Below are 20,821 nucleotides of genomic sequence, written 5' to 3'. Positions count from 1 at the left end.
AATATATCCTTGCAATCAATACTGCAGAGTAATAGTAGGAAGTTATCCAGTCTCTCCCACTGAAACATATTTTCAACATTAAAATAATGCCCAAAATTAAATCTACAATGGAAAAAATAAATGAAAAGGATAAAAAAATTACCAACCAAAAGAGCCATTTGTGAACTTCCCACACTTAACCTTGAAAGGCAACTGAGTCAGCGGCAGCTAATGTTTCCAGGACTCTCACTAAGGATTGAGAAACTTGTCAGAAAGAGGATGCTTAGCAGGTACTGGGTGCAGGACTCGGCTGGGTTGGCCACAGACAGACGCCCCCTGTTGCTCAACCTGCAGCCCCGGGGGGCAGAGACGGCTGGTTTCCAGAGCAGTCCAGCAGGGGGCCCAACTCCTCCAACAAGATCCCTCCTCCAACAGCAGCCACCAAAACCATTCTGTTACCATAGAAATCCATCTCACCTCTTGGGGCATCTGAAAAGCTAAATAACCTATACACCCCAAAAAGTCTATCAGGGAAACCATTCCACACCCTGGCTATTTCCATCTCCAAACCTTGCATGAAAGCAAGCAGGTAAGCCTGAAAGTAGCTACCAAGAGTACCACCAGCAGGTACCACCAAAAAGTTTGGAACCCCAAAAGAGGAGAGCAGGAGACACATTTAAAAAGCAGAAATCACAAAAAAAAAAAAGGGAAATGAGTAGACATACAAAAATAAAGCAACTAAGGGGGAAAAGGTACTTTAAAAACATCATGAAAACCTACTGTCATAACAAGAAGATCAAGATCCTACCCCTTATATGAAGACCCTCAAAGAAAAATGTAATTTGTGCTCAGATGGATCCCAAAAAAAACTCTTGGAAGAACTTAAAAGGAATTTTTCAAAGGGTAACCTAGGCTAGAACTGACCTTCATCCTAAAAATTAAGAGGGTAGTAAGAAAAAATTCCTGAAAAAAGTGGTAACCAACAAGTTCAGAGCCACATTACAAACTTGTCATTCTTCCCAATCTTCCCACAGTTCCTAATCACACGTGGGTTTTTTCTGGTCCATCCAGAAATAATATCATTCTTGGAAATGACAGCGAAGTCCCATGAATGCTAATACACCCTGGTATTTTTCAAGAAATCTCAGGCCATGTATTGAGAAGGTACCAATCTATTGGGGAATGACTGAACAAGATGTGGTATAATAAGATAACACCTTATTATTGTTCTATTACACATGATGAATTTTATAAAATCTTCAAAACCTTTACATGAACTGATGTGAAACAAGCAGAACAAGTATTACATAATGAGAATAAGACTGGGTGGTGATCATTTATGAAAAGCTTGATTCCTTTCAGAAGTTCAGTAAACCAAAGCAATTCCAATAAACTTGGGCAGACAATGTTGTTTGCCCACAGAGAAAGAATGCAGATTGAATACAAATCACATGGTTTTTCTCTCCCAATATGAATCATAAAGCAATGTGAATTAAAAACTTGTATTATAGTACAGAGATGCTTTTAGTCAAAAAAAAATTTTAACTTCTTATTTAATTAAAATAAAGGATTAAATTTCTTCATTAAGTTCAGAAATAATATCAAAATGAGCCCAAATAAATACTCTGGTAAAACCATGGATAGCTCAAGAAGATCTGAATAATGAAATATCAATGAAAATGAAACCATAACAAATTGATTCCCACTTTTCTTCTATTAAAAAAACCTATAGTTATATATTTAAAACTAGTATAATCTCTTATTTTGAAAATACAATATTTGATATAATATAATATTGATAACATGATTTAGTGTCAATGATACAATAAATAAAATAAATTATAAATAAAGCTACGAGATCCTTCAAAGAAAAATGCTTTATATTTTGGAAGCTATATTCCTACCTGCACCGCTCATCAATTCCTTCAGAATCACAGCTTATTTCATCACTCATATAATTATTGTAGCAGCTCTAAAAAAGAAATTAACATTCAAATCTAAATTTTAAAAATCTGTTAAAATATTAATGTTCACAAAGCACAAATTTTATGATAATTCAAACCACTAAGCATATGCTATAGTTAAACATGAAGTAGGAGTGATAACTTAAATCAGTGACAAAATGAAAAATTTTGCAAAAGTAGAGAACTGGCAAGTAAGTAAGGACATGTCATTCATTACAAAAATAAGTAAGGATAGTTACACAAAATCATGAAGAATTTTGTTAACTTATTAATAAGCTGATTTAACGTAAATTCAAAAGATGCTCAAAGGAAAATTTTTTGTAAACTGATAAAAGGAAAATAAACAGCATCCTAAGAACAACATGAAAGATTATTTGTATCAATCAAAAACACAATTTTTGTTTTGATTGAACACAGAATAGTCTAGTTGACTCAGATAAACACCTTCCTCAAATAACTCAGTAAAGCATATAGTAATACAGCTTCATAGGGTTACTGTATTTCAAACAAGTTTTTATTATATTATATATCATATTTTATTATCATTATATATTAATATATAATTATGTAATATTACATATTTGTGATATTACATAAACTGTCACATATAAATAAGGCTTGTTTTTATATTAAACATGTCATAAGTAATCAAAGTGAAAATGATCTTACTATGATGGGATCAAGATACCCCACTATACATAGCCCACTATGACTGATCAGACCAGTATGATGTCACAAATCAGGTACAAATAGGCTTTGTTTGTCTTCATGTATATTAAAAACTGAAGTTTTTAACCAAATTAAACAATTTATTAATCAACTCTGATTTAATAAATTCAACACATTGTAATTCACATCTAAAGAATCTTTCCTTTTGAAATGAATTATTATAGAATTCATGTAAATAAAAAGAAAGTCTTAGTTTAAACAGGTGAGCTTTTCCTTTATTCCATAAAATAGATGATAGTTCATGAATATAATAAAATCATGCTCAACTTCATAACAACTTACCTTACAAATAAGAACTTTCAACACAGGATGTCTATGTATTGACTCCTTCTGATAATAGTTAATTTGTTGTCCACAAACAGTACAGCTCACAATATCATGAAGTCTTACTCCTAAATAAATTAATTATAAATATAGTCTGTCAATAAATAAAATTTAAAATTACATAAAACATTTGAAACTGCATTTTTACATCTCAAATCTTTTTGTCAAAGTCCTATTTACTTAATCAATAGGAATTCTAATTACAAAGATGTATGTATTCACATCATTCTACTGTTGCATACTTACACAAAATTAAATATAAGTTTCATAAATGTCAGAAATTAGAAAACTTTGGAACTGGAAGTTATCATAAACATTTCCCCCAATTCATTTCTATCTCACTTTCCTCATCTGTAAAATGGGTTGGAAAAAGAAATGGTAAATTGCTCCAGAATCCTCAGAAAAGCCCCAAATGTAGTCATGAAGAGTCAAGACGACACCATTAAAATTACAAAAAATTTAAAATAAAACGGAAAGAACAATAATCATAATGAAGAAACAGAATCAGATGAACCATCAATATGAGAAATACAAGAAAAGCAATTATATTTAGGATGGAAAATATTTCAGGAATTTTTGTAAGGGTTAAAAAGCCTCTAGAAGCAAGGAATGCGGCTCAAGGCATGTGGGGGGACCCGAGGGCTGAGAGGTGCCAAGGGGCAGGCGAGTCCTACCAGGAGCTGGGGCATAGCCCCAGGAGGCGGTGTCTGACTCCAGGTACCGTCACCCCTCCTCCCTCTCCCCCTCCCTCCCTCTTCTCAGGGCAATCCCGTTATGCCAGGTTCCTAGAGGCCCTCCCCTTCCCCCAGATCCTCAGGGGGTATAAATATATGCTGTCTCAGAAGCAAGTTCTCTTTCCCTTCGCCCCCACTTCCTGGCGGTCTATCTCTATGTTATCTGGGTTGGTGCCCAAAGATGAGTAAGTGTGGCCTAGCCGTGCTGTCGGCGGACGGGCATTAAGAGTAGCTCAAGGGGAAACTACAAGGCGAGAACAGCATTAAGAGATGCTACAATTTAAAAAATCAAAATGAGGATTAAATAGTTTATGCTAGAGACTAATAAGGTATAGGAATAATAAAGGTAAACCAATCATTAAAGAAAATGGGCATAGCAACAAAGGTATGGGGGACTTAAATTAGAGTGAGGAGGGAAAGTACAGTGTGTGGGGGTGGAGGGGCTGTGGGTGACTGTGGGTGGCTGTGGATGGAGAGAGACAGAGGGAAAAAGAGAAAGAGAGAGAGACAGAGAGAGAAAGAGAAAAAGAGAGAGACAGAGACAGAAACAGAGAAAAAGAGAGTGTTACTTGTTCAGTAATTCAAGAGAAATGAATCACTGAGTTTAAGTTACTTAAAGATGAAAATGAGGTGAGTACAAGAAAATAAAAAGGTATTAAAAAAAGGATAGATAAGGAGGTAAGACAGGCCATATAAGAAGACAACTGTAATGCAATAGCAGACTTCCAAGAAAGAAAAACCCAAAGTTGTATGATGATCTTTACAGCTGGAAAGACCTTTCCAAAATGAAGAACCCATTCTTATTAAGAAACATTAAAATGTAAGTTTGCATTACAGTGATAAATAACATTTACAACTATCATCATCCAGAATTATCTCCCATCAAGATAAACTAAAAGTTTTCTCAAAACAATTAGAGGTGAAGCAAGCATTCCTATAATCGAGCAAAACGAAGAACACGTGGCGATTTCTTAGCCTAAAGCATGTTAGGGAGACAGAGAGAGAGTGAGATCTGCGGAGTCTCAGAAAGTATCTGGCCACTAGCAAACGACAGTATTAAGAGAAAAGCACTGTAAGGTCCACAGAAAATGGCAAAACATGAGAAATCTTGGAAGATCTGTCAACAATTGCTGGGGGGGAAGGGGGATGAGCCCTCTGCATTCACTCAGTACATGCTGCCGGATTACAAGAGTTATGAGCAAGGGCTGAGTGTGAAACATGTAGCTCTGCAGCTCTGTGGCTCTGTAGCTCTGGTCCAAAGGAATAACGAGTAGGAAAACTGCAAATGCCAAGTCTCTTTAACCAGAAAGCACCCTGGAGAGAGAATTATGGGAAAGTACAGCAGAGCGGGTGAAGAGTAGAGGAAATAAATGAACACGTCAAATTGCTGTTCTCAGACACTGTAAAAAGAGCCTAGGAAGGACACAGTCCCCACGGAAGAGGAAGAATGGAATAAACTGTCTTAAGATAAAAAGTAGACTGCTTATAGAAGAGCTTCTACCTTCAGCCTTACTCTCTATGCAAATGGATCACAGAGAACAAAAGACTGAGTTGGGGAAAGAAATCTATAGGGAGGAGAGAAGAGAAAGCAGGGTGATGGAGGAGGTGAGGTGAAATAAGAGGGTGGAAAAAAAGATGAAAGGATGAATGGGGAAAAGAAAATTTAAATGGAACTACATAGTGATCACAATTGCAATATGAATGAGATAAACCTAAACACCAAATGTAAGTGGATTAAAAAATAAATACATCCAAAACAAAGAGATAGAGAGTAAAAGTAAGACCTGGAGCAGGAGAAATCATAATTATCTGATAAAACAAAAGCCAAAACACACAAAATTAAAAGAGGTCCACTTTGCTAAGAAATGCCATAAACAATGAAATATCAACAGTATGCACATGCAACAAAGGACAGAGTATCTAAATTAACTAAGACAAAGTTAAATGAGTTATGAGAAAAGCAAAACCATACAAATGGGGTCCCACAATTTTGCCTTTTGACATCTAAGTTAATCAAAGCAAACAAGAAAAAAAAGTTAAAAGTGACGACCCGCGTTAAACAAAAGAACACTGAAGAAAACAGAATGACAGAAAACAATGTATCTTTACTCAGTTGTCCAGACTTGAGTGATCTCGGGAGAAAGGCAGAAGGCACCAACTGACAGTGAGTCCCGATGCTCATGGGCACTACTTGCTGACCCACTTGAGGCAGAGCCCTCTGGGCTCACTTGGGTCTGACCAGCCACACTTGGGCACTGGGAATCTTAGTAGGGATGTCCTTTGGGCCCTCTTAGAACAAAGGGCAACCACCTGGTAATGCTACAGAAACAATGACCAAGGCAGAAAGCCCGCAGCTAAGCCCTGGAACCTAAAAAAGCCAGGGTGAGGGAGAGGACGCAAAGACTATGTAGTAGGAGTCACATTCCAACTTCTCAAGGTTTCCCACAGAAATAAGATGATCTTATTTATGCCTCAGGGTGAACTTAGAGTCAAGGGGGAAAAAATGAAGCTCAGCGAGGGTCCTCCTGGGATGACTGCAGAAGCCCCCAAGAAAGGTCTAAGGATGGAAATTTGGCAGGTATGTAGTGCAAACACGTCCGCATAAAAAACAAGGGAAAGCCCTCAGGCTGTTGGGATTCAGGTGGAAGCTCAGGCAAAACTGCAAGAATTTTCCCTCGAGGGACCTAAAACGCTATTGGCAAAGGCCCCCTTCCCAGAGGTTAAAATCTCCCCCTTGGATGCCACCCCATTTGTCTTGGCCACCAACACCCTCTCCTCTCGGTCCCCCAGCCCAGGGAATAATGTTAGCCCCACTCCCCTTGGTTTGCTTGCTCTCACCCAGGGCCTTACCACCTGAGTCACAGGCACAGAAACCGTCACTTCAACGTTTTCTCCATCACAGGAAGAATATACATTTTCCCAATTCTTTGTGACTCTAAAGAGGGTTCAATTTTTTTTTCTCAATGTTCTTTCTAATTGCAATGCCGTCATTTCTTTATGTTAGTTCACATCTTTCAATGATTTTTGGCATTTTATGTTTACAGAATGGACTTTGTAATTAACTGTCAACTAAACTACTTACCAACATGTTTTCTGGAAATTCCCGTTTTAAATTTGCTTTTGCGGCAAATTTCAGGCTCTTGAATGTCATCTTGGTCTTCTTTCTGCTCAGCTTCTTTACCTACAATTTAATAATGATTATCAGGCATGTTATTCGAGAACACTGAATCAACCCTAAATGTCAGAATTAAAAACAACTCTTTAAAAGCCACTGAATGAAACAAAATTGAATATTCTCTCCAAAATACTAAGGGACCTTCATCCATCACAACCTTTTTTCTTGGAATCTGGAAGCCTCCAAAAGCATAACTGAGATATTCAAAATGAAACTTGTGAGGGAAAAATGCATTCAAGGAAGGTGGAGGAGTAATATATTCTCTCTATCCTCCTCCCCAAACTAAGACTTTAGAGGGAAAAAAGGCATTCCCAACATTTTGAATTTCCTAGTCCTTTAAACAATCTTAGATTCAGAAGACTATTACTTGCCCTCTGGCCTAACTTCAAAGCATTGCTACTAAAAATACAAAGTCAAGTCCTGGATCTCTAAGAGCTCCCTTCCTGATCAGCTCCAGCACACAAAGGAGGCTGTAGGTGTAAATCAAAGCAGGCATTCAGCTTGTCTTGCCTCACTTTCCTCGTTTGTAAAAACAGGGATAATACCAGCCGGCTGATGTAGGCCTGAAACTCAAAGGACAAAATAACTGGGATTGCAGCCAAAACTTTCATATCCAGCAAGTTGAGAATAATTCTGTGCTAAGAAAAGAAATATTCCATGAGCTGCCAGACCTTCAAGTTTTTGTTGGAAAGAGACAAATTCAACAAAAGAGATTTCAAGAGGATTTTCAGATAAGCATTGAAGGCAATTCCAATGGACTCAATTGTGGTGATCTTTTTCTTCTTTAAAATATAATATAAAATAAAAAATATAATAATAAAATAAAATAAAATATAAAAAGAGAAGGTTCTCTCTGAGAGCGAGTTGGTTTCTCGGGAGGTTTTCTGGAGGCAGCCTTAGTAGCAGTTCAGATCAATAATTACCACAAATACAGCCAGGTGATAAAAGTTTAGATCTTTTATTGTCTCCAATATAGCCCAGTTAGCTTCAAATCCTATCCCTCTGCTTGGTTCCAAGAGCTCTTGCAGCTTTGTCCTTTGCTTCTGCCTCTGTTTTCTTCAGCCTCCAATCAGCTCCACTCTCCATGTAATTCAGTTGAATCGTCTTGACTGGGCTTATATATGACTCTTCTGAGAGAATAAGAGCTTCAAGAGAGGTGTGAATTCGGATATCTCATACTAAACCCTGAAATCTCCCAAACGTGTGAACTCCAATGAGTAAAAGTGTGAACACAAGCATTGTAGCAATTACATTGGGGTAACACTAGGATTCTAACATCTCTCTTGAGTTATCACCCTGTTTCAAGTTGAGTTAATACTAGGATTACAACACTCAACAAAATCATAAACTATTTCTTTCATATGTGGAAATTTATATTCTATGGCTGAGAGAAAGAGGTAGAAAAGAGGATGATGTGATTTGGAAAAGCCAAATGGTGAAGGAAAAACTAAAAAGAATAATTACATTTTTGCAGATGAAGTGGCAAGAGCAAGCAATTAGACCAGGTAAGGCGTTCTGATAGTTCTGGATTATCAGAAATAGGTTAGAGAGAGAACAGCACATAAAGAAATAAAGAAGGGGTGGGAATTAGGAAATTTTGCAAATTAAATAGAATGGAAAAAATTGAGAAGGAAAAGGTAGAGAGGAGGAGAATGAGGAAGGCATTCTCAAGGGGGACAAGTTAAGTCCTAGCAAAGCCAGGTGGCAGATAAAAATAAAGCAGAGGAGTCAAGAGAGAGAAGAGATAAGAAATACCTACACATACAATAATGATCAGAAGTAGAATTTATCAGGGGGAAAAAAGCAGGGGTGATAATCCACTGATGCCAGACAACATCAAAATTTTAAACAATTCAATCAAAAAAGAGAAATCTTTATCATATATATACGTTATAGTCTAAGAGGTGTGTGCGGTGTGTGTCTGAGTGTGTCATATCATATAAAAGTAAGACACATAACAATAAAATAAAGGGCAGGAACCAAATTTATTATATAAAAAGCTGAGGTATCAAGCATGATTTTTAAATGTATTTTCAAAAGGAAGACAAGAAAAAGAAGAAAAGAAAACCTAGTAAAACAGCAGAGTTACAGAGTTTCAGACATATCTGAAGAGCAAATTAAGAAGGGCTGGAGAAAGAAAAGATGTTGGAATCTTTACAAACTGCTAACTAATTAGAGTTGATCTGATCTTACAAGAAAATATTTTGGGCCAGAACTTGAAACAAGGTACTAAGTAGAACTAATTAGTATAATGCTTGTGTTTGCACCTTTACTCATTGGAGTTCACAAGTATGCCAGCTTCACAAAGTAAACTTTGTAATTTTGTGAATTCACACTTCCCTTAAAGCTCTTAGGGCCAGAGAGCACTATGGGAGAAAACCCATAATCCCATTCTCTCAGAAGATATAAGGCTAGTGAAGAGAGATCTATTCCAGAATATATTTTCCATTTGGTGGCAGAAGAGAGTTCAGCTGGATTGGAGAGGAAGCACTCTGGTGCAGACACAGAGCACTTTGGGAGATTTTCAGCAGAATTACGCCAGAAGCCCTCTCTCCGAGGCAAGACAGATTCAACTTGATACTGGCTCTGGAGGCTGAAGAAAGCAGAGGCAGAAACAAAGGACAAAGTGGCAAGAGCTCTTGGAACCAAGCAGAGAGATAGACCTCTAAGCTAACTGGGTTATATTGGAGATAATAAAAGATCTGAACTTTTATCACCTGGCTGCATTTTGGTTGATTATTACTTTCAACTACAATTAAGACTGCCTCCAAGAGAAACCTCCCAGAGAAACTTGCACCTTTCCCCCAGAGAGAACTATTCTACTTATTTTAAGAGAAGAACAAGAAATGTTGGAATCCTTACAAACTGCTAACTCATTAGAGTTGATCTAATCTTACAAGATGTTTTGGGCCAGAACTTGAAACAAGGTACTAAGTAGAACTAATTAGTACAATGCTTGTGTTTATACCTTTACTCATTGGAGTTCACAAGTATGCCAGCTTCACAAAGTAAACTTTGTAACTTTGTGAGTTCACACCTCCCTTGAAGCTCTTTGGGCCAGAGAGCACTATGGGAGAAAACCCATAATCCCTCTCTCTCGTATCCCACAATTCATCCCTCTTGTATAAAAGAAACAGACAGAGGCTCTCGGTCAGATTTCAGCAGAATTATGCCAGAAGCCCTCTCTCCGAGGCAAGAAGGACTATTTTCCCCTTGGCTGGCTGGTGGCGGAAGAAGAGTTTTCAGAGGAAGAAGCTATGAGTCGAGAGTTCAGCGGACAACCAGATTCATCTTCATCTCACACCACTGTAGTTGGTGGCTGGGCTCCTGCACTTCCCCCACTGAGACCAAGCTGGTCTGAAAGACTCGCCAGAAAGCTGACCGAGCCCCAAATGAAGGAGACAAGACATTCATTCCATCTTTGTGCTGGCGGGAGGCTGAAGAAAGCAGAGACAGAGGCTGAAGGACAGAACCTTAGGATTTGGAGATATTCGGAGGGCTCTAAGCTAAACCAGCTATGTTTTGAGAAGAACAAGAACTCCAACATTTGAACTCATCACATTTCTTTGAACTCCAACAAAGAAATACCACAAAAAGGTGTTAACAAAAAGGAAAAACAAGAAAGTAAAAGTGAAATCCAAATAAAGAGAGCCAAAACTAACACAAATCTCTTTCTAAATACAGGTTCAAATAAAAACTAAAAACACTTCATCATCATTGTGCAGAATGAAGCAAGCTTCCAATAAGAAACACTCAACCTCTGGTCTTATACATTCTGAAATAATTCATGGTGACAAAATTTGACTTTATTTGCTGGTGATAATGAGCTGCCAACTTTTGAGAAAGACAGCAAAGCAATTTGATTACAGTTTTGTATAAAACATTTGGAAAGAAAGGTAAACTAAGCAATCTTTGTTAGGCTGATTATTTCCTGTTAGAGCTCTAGACTGGTCTATATCATTGCTAACATCAAATTGCCTCTACCAAAGCAAATCAGAAGTATGCTAAAAATAAGGGTTTTAGGAATAATTTACATCTTACAGCTATAAAATGCACTTAAATTTTAGTTGGAAAATCCTAAGGAATAATTTTGGGAACAAAGAACATTGTCTTAAGATATTCAATTCTCCAATTGATAAATGGTCAAAGGATATGAACAGATAATTCTCAGATGAAGAAATTGAAACTATTTATAAACATATGAAAATATGCTCCAAATCATTATTAATCAGAGAAATGCAAATTAAGACAACTCTGAGATACCACTACACGCCTGTCAGATTGGCTAGAATGACAGGGAAAGATAATGCAGAATGTTGGGGGGGATATGGGAAAACAGGGACATTGATACATTGTTGGTGGAATTGTGAACACATCTAGCCATTCTGGAGAGCAATTTGGAACTATGCTCAAAGAGTTATCAAGCTGTGCATCCCCTTTGATCCAGCAGTGTTTCTATTGGGCTTATACCCCAAAGAGATACTAAAGAAGGGAAAGGGACCTGTATGTGCCAAAATGTTTGTGGCCGCCCTGTTTGTAGTAGCTAGAAACTGGAAAATGAATGGATGCCCATCAATTGGAGAATGGTTGAGTAAACTGTGGTATATGAATGTTATGGGATATTATTGTATGGAATATTGAATGACCAGCAGGATGAATACAGAGAGGACTGGCGAGACTTACATGAACTAATGCTAAGTGAAATGAGCAGAACCAGGAGATCATTATATACCTCAACAATGATACTGTTTAAGGATGTATTCTGATGGAAGTGGGTCTCTTTGATAAAAAGAGCTAATTCAGTTTCAATTGATCAAGGATGGACAGAAGCAGCTACACCCAAAGAAAGAACACTGGGAGATGACTATAAACCACTTGCATTTTTGTTTTTCTTCCCGGGTTATTTATACCTTCTGAATTCAATTCTCCCTGTGCAACAAGAAAACTGTTCGTTTCTGCACACGTATATTGTATCCAGGATATACTGTAACCTATTCAACATGTAAAGGACTGCTTGCCATCTGGGAGAGGGGGTAGAGGGAGGGAGGGGAAAAATCGGAACAGAAGTGAATGCAAGGGATAATGCTGTAAAAAATTACCTGGCATGAGTTCTATCAATAAAAATTTATTTTACAAAAAAAGATATTCAAATAAAGGTGGATTGCAAGTTACTTCCTATGATAATTTTTGTAAGAAAAAGATCCTGTTTTATCTTTATTTACATTCTTAATGCTTAGCATAATACCTGGTAAAAATAGTGGCAATGATATTTGGTAGTGATAATAAACAATAAATGTTTATTGAATGGCAGTCTCATTCTTAAATAAGAGGGTATAAAATCTCTTTTAGGGTACTATTATACCCTATTTCTGCATTCTCCTTTCCCTCACCTTAGTCTCCCCTGTCGTTTCTCTCCTCTTTTTCCAGCCGACTTGCTTTCTCCCACATGACCTGACCCATTTTTGGTGCCCTTCTACCCATCCCAGGGAGGGCCGTCCTCTGTCTAGGCCCTACTCCTAGGACAAGTTCTGCAACTCCCTTGCTCCTACTCTGTGGGCCCCTGCCAGCAGGGGGCATACCTCCTCAATCAGACTGGGAAACCCTGTGGGCAGAGGGGGTTCTGGGATTGGTGGTGTGCCCCCAGCATGCTCAAAGTGGCCCATGTCTGCAACTGTAGACGCTATTGGCAAAGGCCCCCTTCCCAGAGGTTAAAATCTCCCCCTTGGATGCCACCTCATTTGTCCTGGCCACCAACACCCTCTCCTCTCGGTCCCCCAGCCCAGGGAATAATGTTAGCCCCACTCCCCTTGGTTTGCTTGCTCTCACCCAGGGCCTTACCACCTGAGTCACAGGCACAGAAACCGTCACTTCAACGTTTTAATTTTTTTTCTCAATGTTCTTTCCAATCGCAATGCTGTCATTTCTTTATGTTAGTTCACATCTTCCAATGATTTTTGGCATTTTATGTTTACAAAATGGACTTTGTAATTAACTGTCAACTAAACTACTTACCAATATGTTTTCTAGAAATTCCAGTTTTAAATTTGCTTTTGCGGCAAACTTCAGGCTCTTGAAAGTCATCTTTGTCTTGTTCCTGCCCAGATTCTGGTTGTACAACCACAATACCTACAATTTAATAATGATTATCAGGCATGTTATTCAACAACTTTGAATCAATCCTTATTCCCGGAGGATAGAAGAGTCACGATTAGATCTTGCAGTTCAAACACCACTGGGTATTTTGAGAAGATTATCAAGATATATAGGTCAACAACTGTAAAAAAAATAAGGCAAAAGTGCCAAAGACTTGAGGACTAAAGTAGATGAGCAAGAAATGAAGCACCCTTATTACTTAGGACACTGAGGCAATGCCAGTGTCCAGGCTGAATATGGGTAGAAAATCATGATTAATATTGGAAGCAAACACCATGGTCAGGAAAAAAACACAAGAAGTAGCAAACAAAGAAAAAAGCCAAAAGTTCAACCCTCAAGGATGAACCTTCACTTTCAACATAAAAGCAAGTTTTAACTTAAAATAAACCAGTAAAATTATTATTAAAAAATTCACCATTTCAAAGCTATTTCAAAAATTACTAATAGGCAACGTAGTTTGAATTAAAGGTTTACTTACCAAAGATGTTATAAATGACAAATGATTTTAAATAAGCCCCATTATCTTTTCATACCTGTTTCCTGATCTATACTATCGGGGATTTAGATAAATTCTAAAATCCCTTCTGGCTAGGAATATAGTTCTTCTGTGATGTTTATGGTAATGAAAATTAGTATCGCAAAATTAAAACCAAATTTTCTACTCACAACTAGAAATGTCAATTTTCAAATATGTAAAAAAGATACAAGATACCTTCTGTGAAGTTTTTTGTCACAAGACTATCTGAATTTTCATCTGACTGAAATCGGTTGAGACATTCATCCACAATCTCTACATCATCAGAGTCAGTAGGTTCTTGCCTAAAGAAAATTTAAAACATATGTTTATACTTAAGCCAAATGACAGCTTTCAGGAAATTGATTTCCTGGTGTTAGTGAAGCTGATGGGAAACCGTTTCTGTGTTCATAGTTCCATTCACACCTCAATATTAATTCTTTTTCATACTCTGTATGCAACATACAGGAGAAAGAGAAGACATGTAAAGGCAGCAGTGAGATGGACAACATCCTTGCTATATTTGTACTTTTAAAACAAATCCATATATTATGCATAGAAACACTAACTAACCTCTCAGGGCATGATGGCTTCAGTTCTTTGGAATGACCAGTACCCTAAAAAATAAAAAAAAAGAATGAGTGAACCCACAGTTTCTGTTTTTCAGTTATATATAATTCTGTGATTCTCATGTAAGGTTTTCTTGGTCTTAAAAGTATTTCAAGAGTTTGCCAATACTTCAGTTCCTTCTACAAGTGAGGACAATAAGATAAACAGGTTTAAATGACTCATCCAGGATTATACAACTAATACATTTCTGAAATCAGATTTGAACTCAAAAAGATAAGATTTCCTGAATCTAAACTATTCTGTATTAAGTCATTTAGCTATCCAAAATTGTTATTGAATCATATTCCAATTGTGTCAGATTGTTCAGACATCTAACAGATCCCCAAGTTTGCTTCCCCAAGTTTGCGTCACTAAATTACATAACGAACTTTCCAAAAATACAGAATTAAACTTAAGAGATGAAAAAAGAGGCAACAAAGATAGTCCCTGTACTCAAGGACTTAACAAGCTAACAAAGACAACAAGCAAGCAGATTAAAATAAGCTACATACTTAATAAATAGGAAAAATTACCAAAGGGAGACAATGTAATTATGAGAGGCTAGGGACTGTTCCTGAGACGGCAGTATTTTAGTTCAGAGGGAAAGGAACATAAATCCGCTAAAAAATGAGTAAGGAGAGTATTCCCAGGGATGGGAAACCACTTAGAGAAACGTCAGAGATAAAGGGAATGGCCAAAAGGCCATTGTCACTATAGTAAAGAGGTTAAGGGAAGAAGAATATGAAAGAGAAGACTAGATTGTGATTATTTTGAATGTCTAAGCATTTTGCAGTTGGGCTTGCCACTGAGATTTATTGATCTGGAAGGCAGACTAAGGAGGAGAGAATAACATCCCTGAAACTGTGTTTTAGGAAAATCACTGTAGTGATTTAAAGGGGACTCATGTGGAATTGGTAAAAAACTTAAGTCAAGATATTGCCATAGTCTAGGTGTGAAATAATAACGAAGGCCTCTACAAGGTTGAGAGAAATGGAATATTTGAGGTGTTAAGAAGGTAAAATCAATAGGCCTGGACAACTTGGAGATGTTCAAAATGAATGGAGCTCGGAAGGTACTAGATACTAGGTATTAGGTACTAGGTACTTGGAAGTTGGTGGTATCCTTGTTATTAAAACAGGGAAAATACCTACTCTGGCCCAGCAAAGATTTAAGGTATTTCCTTCATATGCAGTTTTAGATGTCTGAAAGGCAGCTTGGAGATACAAAGTGTTTGCACTTTGGTTACATTAAAGAATCTATTCTCAGGAAACATTTTTCCTGAACTGTTCTCAGGAACAGCTTTCCTTTTGTCCATTGGCCATTCTGTTCACTCTTTTCAATTAGGCTCTAGCACACGGGAAGCAAAAGTATTAATATTATGAAGTGCAAGGCCAGAATATCTCTACTATTTCTTGGATTAAAGGCGTTTTCTTTTCTTTCCCTTTTTTGTATTTTTTGTTTCCTTGTGAAATTATTAACACTATAAACTCTGTATATCTCTCACTAAATTCTCTAAATATCCAGGTGTAACATTTAAAAATGTTCATTCTTTATCCATATTTAGTCTGATCTTCAACTTATGTTAGTATAGTTATCATTTCTGGAACTGCTGAATTATAGCATTGAAAATAAGCATTTTTGCTTAAACCTATCTCTTTGCTTATTTTTATTTTTTAATAGCTTTTTGTTTACAAGATACATGCATGGGTGATTTTTTCAGCACTGACAATTCAAAATCTTTTGTTCCAACTTTTCTCCTCCTTCCCCACTTTTTCCCCCAGATGGCAGGTTGACCAATACATGTTAAATATGTTAAACCTATCTCTTGGAAAAAAATTTCCAAAAATTATATTTTGTACATATTTTCTCTCATATTTAGACCTATTGTTTACAAAAATTTATTCCTTAGGATTGTCAATGCTTTATACATTTTTTCAAAAATTTATTTTATTAAAATAAATAAGAAAAAGAAAAATTAATAAACTTTTAAAAATATTTATTAAAAACATAAGAAAAAAGAAAAATGGAAAGTAAAAATAAAAAATAAACAAAAGAGGGGGAATTCAAAATATATACCAAAAATTACCAATTCAATAGAGTATCTACAATTAACACAAATCATATTCATAAGCATTTTTCCACACATCTTTGTAAAGTCTTTTGTTCTGTACTGTGAACCTTTTTTATTTTATTTTGTCCCCTTTCGTTCCCCTTACATACCCAAGCAAGAGTCTAATTTTAAAAGTTTATTTATGCAAATAAATTTATAAAATTGTGTTAATAATGAACATAATAAGTCAATAAACATTTTAACATACAGAGGATAAGAGCCTATCAGGATACATGATTTTTTATTTTGCAGTATAGTATCCTAATGATAACTAGGCCAGAATTATGTCACAAAAAGCCTTTTTTTGTTTTCTGTTACTATGGCCAAAGAATTAATCAAAACTGCACACTTGGTGACTAAACTCCACTTTTTCTTTCCTGGGTCATTTATTCACAATCATTAAAAATTTTACCACAAATTCCAAATTAATAGAATAGAAATATAATTTAAAATTGAAGAAAACTTACTTCATCATTAGGATTGTCCATTGAAAGAGATCATCTAGGAAAAAGATTTAAGATCAAAATAAATTGGTTCATGTTAACAAAAACTTCAAGAGAAAAAATAAACCTACAATAATAGCAAGTTTTACAAGCAAATTCAGTTAAACGGTTAAAGAAAAATTGATTCCAAATGCTCCAATAAGAAAAACAAAGCAAAAAAAAGTAAAAACAAATAAAATAAAGTTTTTGTTTTTTTTTTTAATTTTGAAAAAGATAAATATTGAAATAACTTTAAAATGCATGAGGGAAAAAAAAAAATCTAAATGAGGCCGAATCTAAGTTGGAAGAAACCAAAAACTGAAACTAAAAAACAAATTACTATGAAAAACACAAACATGACTTATGTTTACAATTTAATAATGAAAATCATAATGAAAGAAAACATGTAAAACATGTTTTTAATAGAAGAAAATTTAGCTCAAGAGCCGGAGATCTACAGCCTCCATCGCACTCTATTAAAAATGGAACCTACCCAGAAACTGAAATGTATATATAAATGTATATATATGATATATATGTATGATATATGTATATGATATATATATGATATGATAAATGTATGATATATGATATATATATGATATGATATATATATGATAAATGTATATATATGATGATTGGACAAAGAGAATGTCAATCCGAGAGCTAAGGTTCGAAACCAGTCAACCTCCAGACTCTCGAGACAACAACGCTGCACAATAGAAAGTCACAGAGAAACTAAGTCCCCCTTCCTCTGAGCTCTTCCCACCTCTTCTCTCTCTCTCTCCTTTCTCGAATTCTCTCATAATTTCCCCTTCCATCTGGCCCTTTGCACTGGCTCATCTACTCTCCTTCCCGGCTTCAAAGTTACAATGAAGCATTTTATCTCACAGGGGGAGGGCAAGCCAGGAACTACCACCAAAAGTACCAATTATACTAAGATATTTCATATATATACTTATATATATATGTATAACATATATATACTCTCTCTCTCTCATACACACACACACACACACACACACACACACACACACACACACACACACACACACACACACACACACACACACACACACACACACACAGTATATATACTAAGATAACTGAAAGATAAGGAAGAAGAGCAGGAGGAGAATAACAAGGAGGGGCAATAAACAGGCCTCACAGCGGGGGTTCAGGCAGAGGCCCCACCTTGGGAAATTCTCCCCAGAGGACACAAACTCCACAGCAACTGCCCGCCCTGCAGGTGAGCAGGTTCTATCTCACAGCCAGACCCCACCTTAGATGAGGCACCCCCAGAAAAAGGGACCAGACTTGGACCCTCTGCTGCTCCATAAGGTAACTGGCCTGGGGTGCAGAGAGGTCTGGTTCCCAGGGCAGCCCAGTGTGGCAACCAGATTCCTCCTCCAACAGCAGCCACCCCAAAAACTGTTACCATAGAAACCCATCAAAAAAGGCCAACCCACCCCCCGTTGCATGTCAAAAAGGCATTGAATCCCACACCCCAATAATTTTAACAGACAAACTACATCTCCCCACCCATCCAAGAAAGCACATTCCCATCTTACACCCCCCCCAAGCATGTTATCCCTGAATGTAATGAGCAAGGACCACAAAAGCTTGGAACCCCACAAGACCAAAGCAGAACCCTGACACAAAAATCACAGAAGCAGGAAAGAAAGTAGGGGGAGAAAGAAAAATGAAGCAAATGCGGGAAAAGTTCCTTCATAAACGTGAGAGAAGCCCTTTGTTGCCTCTCTCCTTCCCTCAATCTTATATCTGTGGGAAGAAATTTTTGCAAAGTTCCCTGGTTTTATGGCTTTTTCTTACGAAACTCCTTTTTGGCTTGCCTTTCTGTTATTAATGTCATCACACAGGTACCTTAAAAATGGAAATGTACTTTTACTTCTCTATTTTTAGGGAAACAGTCAGCAGGGAAGCCCCCCCCCCCAACATCGGGCCCACCCCTAACCCATCCCCCTGAGGGCCTAGCATTCTCTCCAGGGGGCGCCATCCTGCTAGATCTCCTTCCTGCTAGAATCCTGCTGGGGGGGAACGGCTCCCTCCTAGACGACAATTTGCTTCTTTGCTCCCCATCCCGCGGGCGCTGGCGCAGACCAATCACGATGGGGATGAAAATGGAGACAAGTAAAATATTATCCCCATCTACACCCCAGGACTCTGCTGGGACAAATCTGACCCTCAAGATCAAAAGGAAAGGTGTTTTCTGTTTTGCAGCTAACACAGATTATGTGCAGCAAAAGTTGGAATATAATTTATATATATAATATATAAATTTAAATATAATTTAAAATATAATATAATATAATTTAAAACTTTCCCATCACATAATCAGATCCATAATATTGAAAAAAAAACCCAATGAATGAATCTCATAAACCAATCACCTCTCTAAATTGGTTTCATTTTTCTAAATCATAACAACCAAATTAAACTTAGCACACGGAATTTGCCTCTTCCCAATCATGGGCATATACACACCTGAGTTCACACCTGTCCCTAAACCTAGTCCCTTTCCAGACTCCTTGCCGACATCCCCCCTCTCCCTCCTCTGCCATGTAAGTATTCCTTGCCGATTGTTTCTCAGCAACCATGAGATCCAATCTGCAATGCCTATGAGATAGTGACAAAGTTTTGTCTCACTGCTAACAAACGAATAATGATATCGTCAGGCAGAGATCAAGTTATTGAGAGGACCCACAGTGGACTCTCAGAGCTCAGAAAAGATCCAAGTATTGAATCAAAATGATGCAGGATCCATAAATATAAACATCAAGTCGTCTGGGGAGCCACAAACCCAAATTTCCGTTTGCAGCTGATGGAGGGAATGGGAAGAAGAGAAAGGAGATAAGGGAAGGGGGAGAGGGAATGGAACCGAAACTGAGCTCCCAGAACACATACACGGGCAGAAAACCTGGGCGGACAGTATGCTCCTGGAAGCTACATGCAGGGAACTGCTCCCTAGATGTCTAGAAATAATTCCACTTATGCGCAGCCCCAGAGGACTTGAGTCTTTAATTCTAAAACCATCTCTCTGCTTTTATAATTGTTTCCGTGAGCCTCCAGCAACATCTGTTGTCTTTCTGCTTCTGCTAAAAGAAATCATGTAAACTTACCTAAATTGGATCCTTTCTCTAAGGAAGTTCCTTTACAAGCACTTAGTCCCTCTAACGGTATCAAACAGACCTGAAAAAAATTAAAAAACAATTTCCCTTCATTGTTTCCAATCATCAATGAAATCCCACAGCCCAACTGCCCCATCCTGCCCCATCTCAGGAAGGGCCTAGAATTCTTCCTGGAGGGGCCATCCTGATAGTCTATTCCCAGTGTGGGATGTGTTCCCTCCCCATTGGACAAATTGCTTCTCCTAATGAGCATAATGACACAGACAAATAATTATGGGGCTGAAAATGGGGAAGCTATTATCCCCTCTATATCCTAGGACTCTGCTGGGACTAATGAAATGGAGTTTCCTATTTGACAATACATTGCCTGCAGTCCAAGTTGGAAACACAAAAACATCATTACAACACTTTTCCCCATTAATAACATTTGATCCATACAACTAAAAAAATCTATTAATGAATCTCATATAATACAGAAAAACTAATAACTCTCTTTCATTAGACTAATTTTTCAAAGCCATAATCGTCATATTACTGATTTCACTTAGTCAAGACACTGAGAAACTGATTACTGAGGGGACTCTTGGGCAATGTCTTTTCCTTCTGAGCTTTATTCCCAAAATTAGGAAATTTAGGCAAATGAAGTAAAACTAAGTGACCCAGGGTAATTCAAATAGTATTGATGAGGGGTTCTTATTCAGATACACATTTCAAATTGTTCTCCCATCCCCACCCCTCACAAGCCCGCTTTTCCCTCAACGAGTCAACAAAGGATTTTGTGGGTGAGAGCGAAGCAACCGACAAGATTCACAGCCTCGGTGGCGTAGTAGGCTACAACCGTGTGAGGGAGGGCGTAGAGGAGGAAGCAGAAGGCGGGGAGAAGGACTAGGAGGAAGCGG

General features: G+C 37.4%; 1 protein-coding gene across 1 annotated transcript in view; it reads right to left on the bottom strand.

The window, feature by feature from the left end:
- Positions 1-12,568, bottom strand: part of LOC127542761 (transcriptional regulator ATRX-like) — a 167,851-nt gene extending 155,283 nt beyond the window's left edge. Inside the window, 6 exon segments of the mRNA XM_051968551.1 lie at positions 1,884-1,951; positions 2,955-3,064; positions 4,896-4,980; positions 6,813-6,911; positions 7,451-7,543; positions 12,455-12,568. Of these exon segments, the coding sequence (XP_051824511.1) occupies positions 1,884-1,951; positions 2,955-3,064; positions 4,896-4,980; positions 6,813-6,911; positions 7,451-7,543; positions 12,455-12,568 (569 nt within the window).
- Positions 12,569-20,821: the final 8,253 nt, after the last annotated feature.

Source organism: Antechinus flavipes, chromosome X (genome assembly GCF_016432865.1).
Source record: "Antechinus flavipes isolate AdamAnt ecotype Samford, QLD, Australia chromosome X, AdamAnt_v2, whole genome shotgun sequence".
Classification (NCBI taxonomy): domain Eukaryota; kingdom Metazoa; phylum Chordata; class Mammalia; order Dasyuromorphia; family Dasyuridae; genus Antechinus; species Antechinus flavipes.
The sequence above is the reverse complement of the archived record's forward strand: the minus strand, read 5'-3'. Positions and strand labels throughout refer to the sequence as shown.